This window comes from Gossypium raimondii, chromosome 10, assembly GCF_025698545.1.
Source record: "Gossypium raimondii isolate GPD5lz chromosome 10, ASM2569854v1, whole genome shotgun sequence".
NCBI lineage: Eukaryota > Viridiplantae > Streptophyta > Magnoliopsida > Malvales > Malvaceae > Gossypium > Gossypium raimondii.
In genome coordinates, this window is record NC_068574.1 from 3,214,994 (window position 1) to 3,229,088 (window position 14,095).

General features: G+C 30.9%; 2 protein-coding genes across 3 annotated transcripts; both read right to left on the minus strand.

Moving 5' to 3' along the window:
* Positions 1-349: 349 nt before the first annotated feature.
* LOC105775137 (G-type lectin S-receptor-like serine/threonine-protein kinase SD2-5) lies at positions 350-1,333 on the minus strand. The gene has a single exon (XM_012597668.2). The coding sequence runs from the start codon at positions 1,331-1,333 to the stop codon at positions 350-352; it is 984 nt and encodes a 327-aa protein (XP_012453122.1).
* An 8,435-nt stretch (positions 1,334-9,768) lies between these two features.
* Positions 9,769-12,845, minus strand: LOC105777040 (probable hexosyltransferase MUCI70). Of its 2 annotated transcripts, none has more exons than XM_012600086.2 (4): positions 12,713-12,845; positions 12,173-12,376; positions 11,482-12,042; positions 9,769-10,412 (listed from the first exon to the last, which is right to left on the minus strand). In XM_012600086.2, the coding sequence occupies exons 1-4, from the start codon at positions 12,813-12,815 to the stop codon at positions 10,057-10,059; spliced, it is 1,224 nt and encodes a 407-aa protein (XP_012455540.1). In that variant the 5' UTR covers positions 12,816-12,845; the 3' UTR covers positions 9,769-10,056. The 2 variants fall into 2 exon arrangements, with proteins under 2 accessions (XP_012455540.1, XP_012455539.1); XM_012600085.2 differs by having other exon boundaries at positions 12,469-12,845.
* Between the last annotated feature and the right edge of the window lie 1,250 nt (positions 12,846-14,095).

A 14,095-nucleotide genomic window follows, 5' to 3' on the forward strand; every position in this document is an offset into this window, starting at 1 on the left:
CTAAAAATTCATAGTTTACATTTTGGAATTATAAAATTATAAAATCATAATTTTATGGAAAATTCTTGAAAATTTAAAATATTCATAAAATTCTAAGAAATAAAAATTCTTAAATTTCCAAAAGAAAATGATTTTTTTCTATTAACTTATGTAATTTACTCTACAAATTATTCGTGTTTGTGAATTGTTTGCAAATATTAGTTCACAATTTGAACCACCAACGTCATTATTTTCCCTTCAAATACGTTTTGCATCTCACTTCATTAATAAGAAAAAGTAAATTGACATTGAATTGTCAACTATTGCTTGGATCTTTAAGAATTATAATTGACGAAGATACCTGTAATCGTCACCTCGGCCCAGATAATATAGAAGGTAAAATTGTTGAAGTGTCGGTCTCTGTCGCTTCAAGTATTAATCCATTTAAAAAATCTTCATTCAGGTTATCACTTACAACATCAGCTGAGCCCTCAAAAAGCTTCACCACGGTGGACATGGAAGGCCTCTTTACATATTCAGTTTGTAAGCACCATGCAACGACCTTCATCATCTCCACAACTTCAATTGCATTCGATTGCATATCACTATTGCACTTATCAACTAAATCCAGGAGTTGCCCTTCTTCTTGCTCTCTCCTAAACAGTTCCAATAAATGCCTATCTTCTTCCTGTTGAGATCTATCGATGTTTCGACGCCCGCACAGAATTTCTAGGACCACAATACCAAAGCTATAGACATCTACTTTCTCAGTTATGGTTGAAGTTAGCCATTCGGGAGCCATATAACCAGGGGTTCCCCTCATAGTTGTTACGACTTGACTTTGATCTTTTCCAATTAGCTTAGATAACCCAAAATCTGAAATTTTGGCATTGAAATTCTCGTCTAAAAGGATATTTTCTGGTTTGATGTCGAAATGAATTATCTTTTGGTGGCAATCTCCATGAAGATAGGCTAGTCCTTTGGCTATATCTAGAATGATTTTCTTTCTAATTTGCCAACCAAGAGCAAGTTTTTGGTTTTGGTTGAAGATCCATCGGTCTAGTGATCCATTAACCAGGTACTCGTAAACTAAAAGATTATTGAATCTTTCAGCACAAAATCCAACCAGACTTACCAAATTGAAATGGTGGATGCTTCCAATCGTCTGAACTTCAGCTATGAAGGACTTGTTAACTGGACCAAAGCCAACAAGATGTTTCACTGCAACTTGAGAACCCGAAGGCAGTGTTCCATGAAAAACAGACCCAAATCCACCTTCACCAAGTTTGTTGCTAAAATTGTTGGTAACCTTTTTCAACTCTTGATAAGAGAATCTTGTTGGCATCCCCAACATGTTTTCCAGACACTCTTCCTCAACTTCTAGGAACCCATTTTCTTTTGGTACATCTTTGAACCCATTTTTAAGTCTTATAAAAAGGTAAGCCACAAAAAAAGGTAGAACAATCAAAGCGGCTATAATTAGTGGGGTATTATATAATATAACTCCTAGTATCAGTAGAACTATCAGTATCAACAAAACTGTGATCAGTAGAAAGGCGATACAGGCTCTCCTATTCATGATCCTTGCTATCAAAGACTGGTAATGGCTTTCTAGGGAAGAGTAAATTAGCCGCAAGAATGGCTTCGAGCTTCACTAAACTAAATAAATAATTCATACTATCCCGTTGGTGCAAAAGAATATTTTGCTTTATAAGAAATCACCAACAAAGAGCTGTAAGTCAAAACGAGTTTTGCGAATAACAACAATTTCTTCGGAAAAAAACATGTAATACCTGTTGGTGACGATCAAATCGAGATAAATCAAATTTAATATAATGTGGGTTTAGCAAGAGTTTTCAAGAATATTCCTTTTAGATTTTCCATGGTCAAATTATATGTGGATAATAATAGTAAGAATTATCATAAACTAATATATATATATATATATATATAGATTTTAGGTGAAAAACTTTTATCTGAACAAATCACAGAAGAGAAAAAGAAATTTACTAATGTTAGAAAAACAACGATACAATAAGTTTAATACTATATGCGGTTTTCAGCTCTCGAACCTTCACCCCCACAAATCTCCAATTTTACATTTTTATTTTTCTTCAATAAATAAATTATACCTCAAACTTTTCAAACTAAATCAAATAAAATTCGAGTCACACTACTTTATATGTTTGGGTAGATACAATAAATTACATTGGTTTCATCCCGGTCTTCAATACTGATCCTTTTTTAATCCACTCAGGAAATAAAACTATCACAAAGAAATGATTTTTCTTTTCATCTATTGTGCAATTTGATATTTTCTTTTCTAATAATAATAAATTTTATTTTATTGTTTTAAATAAAAATTTCATTGTTTTCAAGTAGTTTTAATATTTTCTATCTCACACTATTGTGTTTGAATCAAAATATGCATCTCATCATTTTTTTAATTTTACCGTCATATTAACCATTTTCATTGCTACAATAATCAATTTCATTATTACAATAATTTATCTTATTGTCACCATTGTTTTAAACTCAACTATAACTAATCTCGTCATCCATCCAAAAAACCCTTAAGCCTTGATTTGGAAAAGGTTTAGTTTGCGGCTTCGTCAACGACCTCTTTTTTATATTTTTATGTCTTTCTTATGATCTATATTCGGGGTTCATGACTGCTCCTTCTAACAATGCCGTCACCAAGACTTGAAAATGTGTCTCCTATTGAAAATGACTCTTTGGTCTTTTCTTTTTTTTATAAACCACAGGTGCCCTCATCTGTTTTGACGATCTGAGTATAAGTTCCACTCCAAAATTCGGGTTCAACATATGATAAAATTAAATTATAAATTGTAAAAGAAAACAAATACACTTAATAAAATCATAATACATTAAAATATTCTTATTAAAATCGATAGTAAACTATTCAAATGGTCACTCGACTATGTTTGTGTTCCTGTTTTGGTGACTTAATTTTAAAAATTTTCAATTTAGGCACTAATGTTTATATTAGTTCTTATTTTGGTCACCCACCGTTAAATTGATAATGTAAATAATGATGTGATCTTTTTCTAACTAGTATAATAACACATTTAGTCTTAATACTTGCATATTCTATTGAATTGATTTTAATTCTAAATAATTCAATAAATTTAACTCTTTGTATTTATAAATTCTATTAATTAAAATTTTAAACATCCTAACCAAAACTTTCAATTTTTAAAACTGAGTTTTTCTAATTCCTGGTTGTTCTTAGATTGAGCACACAGATTTTGAAACCAAATAACTACAAAAGATTAGAGAACCAAACACTCAGACTCCCGTGACCTGCATTTGGTGCTATCCTTCCTCCTCTTTGCATCCTGTTCCTTTCATTGTTTAAAAAAAAAAAAATTATCTATACAGAGTTTGAGCTACCGAACCAATCAACCCCCATGTGTCCCTTTCTTTCTTGTTTCATTCATTCTTTCAAACACTATTTTTAAAAGGTTTTTTAAGGTACTCACTCCACCATTTCCCAATTCTCAATTCCATTGCTAGGGTTCACGCTTTCTTTAATTTAATTTTTTGGTAACGTCAAAGAAAATATATATAAACAGGGATGACCTCTTCCTAGAATATACTATCTATATGGTTTATAATTTATGGTTTTGTTATTTTAATGGAAAATCTTCACCAAGCCTTGTTTACAAGACAATATCCACGGCGGTTGCCGTGATCCTATTGGTATTAATAGTATTAAATATTAGAAATTGTGTTTGAAGATTAAATTGATAAAATTTGCAATGTATAGTAGGGTGAGTGTTCGATCGAAATCAAGTTGACGAGTCTTATTTTATTATCCTAATTCGATTTGAAATTTTTTCGAACCGAGTCGAGTGAAACGAAATTCGAGTCAAGTTGAATCGAGTGAAATTGTTTGAGTTAAATTAAAAAAGTAAACATGCCAAATTAAAATCTTGTTACAGTATAACTAATTTCATGTTAAAGCAAATAAATTTGAAACCATATATATTTGAAATTTTTTTCAAAGCAAAATAATAAAAAAATACTTCAGTATGATAAACTTGAATCATTAATTAACTTGTTTAAGTCCCTAAAATTATTATTCTAATTTTTTTAATTTTTTTAACTTTCTTTATATATTTTTTAGATTTTGTTATACTTTTTTAGAAAATATAAATTTTAAAATTTTTATAAATATTTTGTGTAACACCCTAAATCCGGCCTAGACGGAAAGACTAAGTTTAAAATGTCACGTTGTTTTACCAAAACATAGTCATACTTAAAGCGAGCCTTTCACCATTGTTAACTTAAAAAAAACATCCAATATCCGAAACATAATAAAATCCTAGTAGTTTAAAAATACGAAATTAAAACATAGGTTTACACACATATATAAATCCGCTAGATGGCCGAGTTCCACGTCTGCCGACTGCTTATTTCTGAGAGTTCACTGAAATTCATTTAAGTAGTTAGTGTGTCACATTGTAAAACTTAACATAAATAGACTAGCCTATGTATAAGAACTCATATATTATTGATTATTCAGATAACAGTTTGGTCTCCTCAGTCAGATCAACAACCTAAAATGAATCTAGACACAACAATCCGGATGCATAGCAAATTAATACAGATGCACATATAAACAAATACGATTAGGTGCACATGTCACACATTACGGATACAAATGCAATTTTCTATTTCATTCTCTACGCACCATCTCCATCCACCCTACACACCTCATAGTGTCGGTATGGCACATTGCAGTGTTTACAATCTCACTGCCAGATCAGATAATACTCATCTATCCCTAAACCCCTGTCTCCTATTTATCAAATGAATGATTCACACGGCCTAGGCACACGACCGTGTGCTAGCCTATGTACCTCACACGGCTCGGCACATGCCCATGTGACTCCAAATCTGAACTCAAGAAGTTACACGGCTTGGACACACACCCGTGTGTCTTGCCCGTGTGACCTCAGCATTTCACTTCTCACACATGGTTTAACACACGCTCGTGTGACTTACCCGTATGACCCCAAATTCAAGCTCAATGAGTTACACTGTCCACCACACGGCTTGTACACATGCTGGTGTGTCGTCGATAGTCCCATTTTTGACGAAAAAACGCAGAAAAAGGAAGGGTTTCGGTACCCACCTATTACCCGACGTTGTAGAAGCACTCAATTTCAGGTTCCAAGCCTAAAACAAGTTCCAAACACTCAATTCAACATTACATTCGCAAAACACAAGCATTGACAGTCAAGTTCCATCGAAAGCTTCAACTTCCTACACGAAACGAGCAAAAGTCTACTTACTGCAGAATCCCAATACACATTCAATTTCTAAGTAAAACGGAAGGCGTTAGACATCTCTTGAGTCTCCCCTAGTGCACCAGAACACAACGTACAACAAGATTATCAATCTTCAAAATTTTGGAAAAATCCCAAATTGCACAATAATGTAGTATAACGAAGACTAACGATTCAACTTACCTTAAAGCACACTAGAACAAGCAATAACACAATCCGATGTAGCAATTGTACAAGGCGAATAGGACCAAAAAGAAAATTTACTAAGAACGTAACAACAAAAAGGAAAAACAAGTTCTTTGGGAAGAAATAAAAAGAAAAACCTTCTAAATTAACAGTAGAGGGAAGGAGCATTTAAATTCCAGTTTTTGCAGAAAAGTGCAAAAAATATCATCCTTGTCACATACATAGTGACTCAAACACGAAACCAAAGATTAGTTAGACGCTTAACTATTGAAACAACAAGCTCATTCTTATAATAAAAAGTCACCAAATTCAACTTAACCAAAGAATCCTAAGCTAAGGGTTCAAGTAAGGAACTTAACAAAATTCCAAAATTTATACAACTCAAACCTTGGATCTCAAGTGAACAAACAGAGCACGTAACCACAAAAGCAGACATATATTCACTAACACGACTTAGTAATCAAAACTCAAATTTTGGGGCGTTACATTTTAAATTTTAAAAATTATTGTAAATTTATTTTTGTAATTTTTGTTAAGAGAGACCAATTTACTCATTTTCAAACTTAACAATGACCAAAAGGGTATTTACATAATCTTTTATTCGAATTGTAAAATTCATCTTGATCCAAACTCGAAACTTGAATTACTTATTCGAGTTAACTCGAATAATTCGAATAACTCAAAATTCAAATTTTTTTTGATTTTTTCGAATCGAGTCGAGTTTTACTCACTCCTAATGTGAAAAGTTAAATTTATCGAATTATTTAGAATTAGGATCAAATTGATAAAATATGTAAGAATTAATGATTAAATATATTATTATATCAATTAAAAAAGGCTACATCGTTATTTCCATTATCAATTTAATGCGGTGATCAAAATAGGAATGAATATAAATATTAGTGTCTAAATTAAAAATAAAAATTACATGACCAAAATAAAAACACTAGCATAATTAGATTACCAATTATATAGTTTACCTTAACCGGAAAACATCTACTATTAAAATTTGTCGAATACAAATTTCAAGGGCAAAAATAATATTTTAAATGTTACAAATGTTTTAACATTTGCTTTCCACTAATTTTACCTAAATTAGATATTAAAAAGAGAAAAATACATATAAAAGGAAGGAAAATAAGAAAAAGCAAGGGATTCGTTGTTAAAGAAAAGGATGCATTTGATCAGATTTGAGGACAAAATTATTAGATACATTTTTTTCCCCTTTAAAGAGGTTTAATTTATAAGCAACTGAATTAAAATTTGAATGTACAAATAACAAGTGCTATACTGAGGAATCATTTTTTGATTTAAATGGAATGTCAAATTTGAGAGTTTTACTTGTTAAAATAAATAAGGCAAATTATCTAGTTGGTCCAATTTTTGGGGCATTTTTACTTTGGTTATTCAAAATGAAATTTTTGCAATTTCGTCATTCAATTTTTAGGGTGTTTTCATTTTAGCCACCCAACCAGTAAATCTCTAACGTCAGTTAACTTGTACATGCCACATCATGTTCACATTTTCATTTTGGTTACCTAAAAAAAAATCCTTTTTTAAATATTGATCGGGGTAAAAAAAATAAAGATTAAAGTGAAAAAACGATAGAAACTAAAATAATGCTTTAAAATTTATCAAATTGTACTTGTTTACCTCCTTTTAAATATAAAAATTTTATTTTATGTTTCCAAACTAAAATCAACTTAAATAAATCATCTTTAATAATTGTACATAAAACCCAAATTTCTTTTTATTTTATGATCTTGAATCTTTCATACTAAGCTAAAAGCAAAGAAAAATTCTTATAATTAATTTTATCTTCCATGTCAAACAAAATCCAAAATTTTTCATCATTTCTTTACCCAATCGAAGAATAAGCAATTAATTTAATTAATCAAAAGAAATTTAAGTTTTACGACAATTATTAAAAATAATAGGAAACATAAAATAGAATTTTAAAATTTAGGAGATTAATTTAATTAATTTCAATATTACAAGAATAAATCGGTTAACATTATCAAGGGATAAAAATTTTCAACAATTTATTTAATTGATTTTTATGTTTTAAAATTTAAAATTTTAATATTGAAAAAAGTTAGAATTTTCAGCAATGTGATAAACAAGTGCAATTTGACAATTTTTGATGCATTATTTTAATTTAATACAACGATTGAATGGCTAAAATGAAAACATCCTAAAAGTTGAGTAACGAAATTGTAAAGATTTCATTTTGAGAGACACAAATGAAAGCGCCCGAAAAGTTGAGTGACCAACTACAATAGGTAGTTTACCCCGAAAAATAAACTACAAGAATATTAACTAAACTATGCACTTGGTTTTATTATCGTCACCTAAATATTATAATCACTCAACTTTTCATCATTAAATATTTTAGTGACTCTCCTTAGGTAGTTGTCATTATCTATTTAGGCTTTCTTATTATTATAGTAACAAAGTTAGCTCTCCAATATTTACATATTTTATCTATTTAATCTTCAATCTAAAAAATTCAACAAATTGAATTTTTAATGTTTACAAAATTTATTATTTTAATTTTAATTCTAAATTGGTAGAAAATGACGTTCCAAAAGCTTAATCATAACAACATGAATTCACAAGTTGGAGCTAATATTTAGTTCGCACATGGAGCTCTCATATTTGAGATACTTTTTTTTGTAAGTAACTCAGCATGAGGGAGCTAGTATTTAGGTCAGAGCTGGCATTTTTGAGAGGTTTTTTTTCTTTTTGGTAGCTAATATTTAGCTCGCAAGAAGGAGCTAGCCATCTCTATTGAGGAATTGTTGAAAGGCTTCCTATGGGATGAATTGTTGGCCATTGAAGCTACGACCAATGGTCTTGCCAAAAATGCCAATATATAATACCTTGGAATGAAGTATTCGATGCCAATTTTAGATGAATGAGTAAAAGAAATTGACCTGGTTCAAATCTAAAACTCACCGTAAATCCACGAGTGATCTCAATTTTGGGGTGCTTTCATTGGGAGGAGCCACTTTTACTAATTTTTAGAGATCAGAGTTAGTCCAAACTCATTGCAGCAATAGTTTGGAAGAGAGCCATAAGACCAAATGGTGTTAGAAGTATGGTGGAAGAAAGGGAGAAGCTACAAGCTTTTCCAATGTGATGAGTCCTCCTTGGTGTTCATGAAATCCCCAAAAGGCTCTCCTCTGGGAGAAGAAGATAGAAAAGTGTAAGAAGATTCTCTATTTCTGTGGCCCTTCAAGGGCATGTACAGGGTATAGGGGACCTTTTGGTGGGCTCACACCCTGATACCCTACGATGTATAGGATGGCTATAAGAAATGGGGGATGTGATAGATGGGACTTAAAAGATTTATGTATAACAATTAAAAAAGTTAAATCTTGTTATTAGTCCTTATATTTTATGAAAGTCGTAGATTGAGTCCCTATACTTCTCAAATTTTAAAATTACAATTCTCATCAAACAATAACTATTAAATTCATTCAGGTAATTTTTGTTATTTCTAAAATTTGATGCGACAAACATACTATCACATGTGTAATGTCATGTCATGTTACCTTGTGATTTTCATATTTTACTTAAAATCCAGTTAGCGGATTAGTACCCGTCATTTTACATCAAGGTTGAAACTTTAAAATTCGAAAAGTATATGGACTTAGAATGATCTAATTGTAGAACATGTACTAAATCTACAACTATATGCATAGTACAAGAGTAGTAATTGAATTTAACCAAACAAATTTATTTATTTGTTACTATTTGGGTTAGGACTAAAATTTTAATTTTTGAAAAGCATGGGACAAAATTTTACCAATTCAAAAGTACAAGGACTAAAATTGATCAAATTAAAGTACATGGACTAAATCCACTACTTTCACAATGTATAAGGACTAATAGCAAAATTTAACCATTAAAATGTAAAAAATTATTTGAGTTAATTGCACCATACATCCCCAAACTGTAACCTTCATTCTAAATTGGTCTTCAAACTTTAAAACATTCTAATTATATCTCCAACCTATCAAGGTTATATTGATAATGTCATTTTGTTACGAAAGTTATTAATATAATGGTTAAATGATATGCCAAATCTTATGTGACATAGTTTAAAATGAAAAGTTAAAAATAAATATTGCAAAATTGGATGATGTAAAATCTTAATTTTAAAATTTTCAAAATTATACAAAAACTTTATCATCCACTTTTTTTTATGTTTTATTTTATCTTTTACTTTTAAAATTATTTATATATTATTTAATAATTTTAATAATTCAATAATTTAAATATGTAATTCGAATATTTTGAATGGGATTTAAAATGAGTAATAATTTTGACCTAAATCAAACTATAATATAAACCCCAAAGGCAGAACCACCTAAGAGAAAGCACCATAAATGAATGAAACAACTGCCCCAGCCGAAATATCATACATTAAAAGATCATCGATACCCTGCCAACCTGTACTCTTTGTCAGCTTTTCCCTGTGAACTGTCCCTTCGTTGGTTAGCTTTTTCTTTTTTGTCTTTCTCGAACAGACTAATAACTGTTGGTGTTGATACTTAAAAAGAAGACAAAATCAACTATGGGATTCACCCCACATTTTCAAAAGATAATTCTGACAACTACTGTCAGTCAAAACCAGATGCCCATGGCTTCTTTCCCTTTTGGTCTTCTTAGATACGCCCCCACCACTCGAAACAGCTTTAACGTTCCCAGTCTTTTTAAGGTTGTGCCTATATTCCACAACAATCTTCTCGAACACTTCCACTTCAAACATGTTCAACTTCAGCTTTGGGTTCATCTTGTCCCTTACAAATGCAAAACCCAGTTGGTCCCTAGGGTTAAAACCTTCCAACTCATTGAACAAAAGGCAAGAGAAAAGGTTGCTTCCCCATCCATGTTTTCTCAATATTAATGCACTATCTGGTACATCTGCAAGCCCAAAACCAATCAAATTTAAGACAAAAATATTATGTTATAATATATGAATAAGACAGGGTTTTACGTGTGCATGTCAAAAGCCACACACATTAACATTATTGAAAATCTCTCATATCTGAAATGGTATTTGATAAGGAAGCATGTAACATGTTTATTTTGATTGATTAAGACGTTTCTTTTGTATCTTTTCTTCTTGTGTGACCACCCCGTTGGGTATCTTTTCCTTTTGTGTGACCACCCTGTTGGGGCTTTCTATCATATTCCTATATGACTACTAGAAAGTATTTGATGTAGTAGCTAGCCGCCAAGTTAGAACTTTGGTTAAAAAACATATAAGTATATGAAGAGAGGTTACTATATGTTGTTGAAACTACCCTTCCCAAGTTCCTTTTTGGTTAAATTCTATAAAAACTCCATTTATTACTATTTCATCATTTCTAGTCCTACTTTTTAAATGTGTATCTTCAGTCCTCAAGTCAACTGTTTTCTGTTAATTCTATCCATAAGCGTAAAACATATGATGATATGACATATATATATATATATAGTTATTCACCTTCCTCAGTTGCAGCCAAAATCCCCAAGAAAAAGCTCAAGGGAAATGCTAATGATAACATGTATCTTTCTCAAGTTCTAATAAAGTTATTCATGTATTATCTCAGCTAAAGCCAAAAAGATTATGAATTGAGTTACAAGGAACGTCACAGCTACGCAAAGGAGTCATGATTTGCATCTTGAAGGTACCAAATTGTCAAAATGAACCATAGTGCTAATTAATGTTCATTTCTAATGATCAGAGACCTAAAGCACATTAAAAAAAACACACTTGTATAACAATTCATGCATTTCATTCGGTTGGGACAAATTAAAATAACGAAGTTGGTGGGTTATTAAAACTAAACCTAATAAAACTCAGCTTGTATAATAAAAAGCTAGATTGACCAATTAAGTTTAGTGTGAGGATGAGAATCTACTAAGCAAAATTTTGTCTCTTCGTAAAACAAATCATCAAGAAATAATTAAATTTAGTTTGAAAGAAAGATAAAGCGAATTTATTTACCTGTGGTGTAAGGTAGCTTATCAGTAGTCCATGGCTTCAATCCATTTTTACAGTAAGTCTCCATTTGCTGTGTCAAGCCATCAATATCCGACCATTTCTTCCACCGTGCCGTGGCCATCGCTTCTTCCATCGTATGAACATAATATGGATGCTTCGATATCGCCATATCCACGTCCTTCGATACAACGAGAGAATGTATCAGCAGCAACGGATCGACCATTAGTTGAAGCTTCGCGTCGATCCAAATGCTGAATTTCGAGTGTGGGAAAAGTCTATGAACTAGATACTTCGGTATCACGCCGTTCATTGCCGGATTTTCGTAGAGTTTCTCGGAGAAAACTTTAACGATTCTCCAAACACCGACTTTATAATCGGGCGAGTTTTGTGGGATTAATTTATGGTCGTAGAGTCCTTGAAGGGTTATATCATCTATGAACATGAAGAAACATGTGTCGACTAGGGTTTGGGATCCGAGGCCTACTGGTTGCCGGATTTTGTCATGATCGTTGAAGATTGCAGATACTACAACAACTCCATTGCAGCTTTCCATGGCGATTCGATCTGAATTTACACCATAAACAAACAAGTTACAAGAGAAATCAACCATAACAATGGATATTAACAAAACATGGTTAGATCATAATTATAGCATTATTTTCAAGAATAATTTAGATTAAAATAAGAAACAAACCAGAATCACTAACAGGAAACTCCTTTAAAAATCCACAAGGGACTTTAATTTCATCATTGGAATAATTAAAATAAGAAAATCTCTTCTGGGTTTCAAAATTTCCTCCAAAAGTGTCGGCTTTCCCTTGTAAATACCTCAGAGCCGGCAAAAATGCTGAAGAATTCGTACATAAATTATGGATCTCCCCCACCACCATTCCATAATCTGATCACGAAACAAAATACCCTTTAGCCCAAAATCACTAAAACAATCATGAAAACCGAAGCATTAAACAAAAAGGAAATCGAAGGAAATACCAGAGAAAAAAACAGGGGAGGAACAAGAATGTCGGTGAGTGGTGATGGCATACTTGTGTTCTCCATAGGAAGAAGGGTAATAAAAGAGAGGGGATTGAATAGGGTCGGAAGGGGAGGATCGAAAGAGGCAAGTGGTGGGGGAGACGGAGCGGTAAAAAGCAAGGAAGAGAGTGGTGAAGAGGTACAAAACAGAAATACAGAGAAGTTTTGATTGGAAGAACAGAGGAGTTCTCGTGGCCGTTACCTTCCCCATAAAAGCGCTTCACTATTATTATTTTTTCATTTAGTGTGTGTGTGAGCCTTCCTTCTATAACGTTTTCCCATATTGTGTTGTCATCATCCCTCATCTTTCATTTCTCCTTTCTTCTTTTGCTTTTTCAACTATTTTCTTAAAAAATTCTCCTTACTTGCTATTTATAAAGTGAATGAGGTATCCCATATGAATTCAGTTATACAGATACATCCATCAAAGAGTTTCAACTACATTTGATCAGAAATCGAAGAGCATTGAACTAGTTAACTTAAAAATTAGTATGGAGTAGTTGAATTGACGAATTGATGGTTTAATCGATTCGATCATTGGTTCAGTTCATGGGCTAGGTTACTTTTGCTCTTTCAAAATTTGGGAGGGTTTCGGTAAAAATATTATACCCGAAAAATGGGCTTGAGTAAAAAATTAGGCCCACTTAAAATATAAGTCAGGCTTGGGCTTGAACATTTAAGGCCCGAGCCCGGCCCGACCCGACCCATTTTAAAGTTTATAATATTTTATATTATGTTATTTTTATATATCATGTAATTTAGAACACATTAAAAAAATAAACTTATACTAAATATATAATACTACTCTAATGTAAACATTAAAATAATATGAAGAAGACTATATAAAAAATGTATAAAATTATTAAATATTAAAATAATATAATATAAATATTTTTTAAAAAAAATTAAAAATTAATATGGAGGGCCATTTTTAATCCCATATTTCGAGCTAGGTCGGGCTTGAATAAGCATAAAGTATATTAATATCATCCTTAAGTCCGGCCCGAATCTGACCCAATCCGGCCCATGAACACCTCTATATACATATACATGCATAATATATAAAACTTGAGTTTGGAGAAATTTTAAAATTGATGAAAACAAATCAACATTAAAAAAATAAATTTTTAAATAAAACCAAAACAAATTGAATTATATTTGTATTCATATCAAATTATACTTATTATTTTAATTTAATTAAGATGATAATCAACCTTTTCAGATAATAAGATAAATTAACTAATTATTGGCATTAAATTTGTTGATAATTTTTTTTGCTAGAGATATCTTATTAGTATAATGGTGGGCTATATTATTGATTATAATAAAATTGACATTGAAAATATTTTTATTGAAAAATATTTTTATAAATTCATAATAATTTTAAATTAAATTTTTATTTATATTAACTAAATAAACATTTAATTATTTCTTTTTTCATAAATTTTGTAGTATGGTTATAAAATTAAAACATAATAATATATAAGTTTAATTTTAAAAATATAATAATTGATATTAGACTAAAATTAAATAAGTAATATTTTATAGTTATTTGTAAAATATAAATATTATAATAAAAGATGGT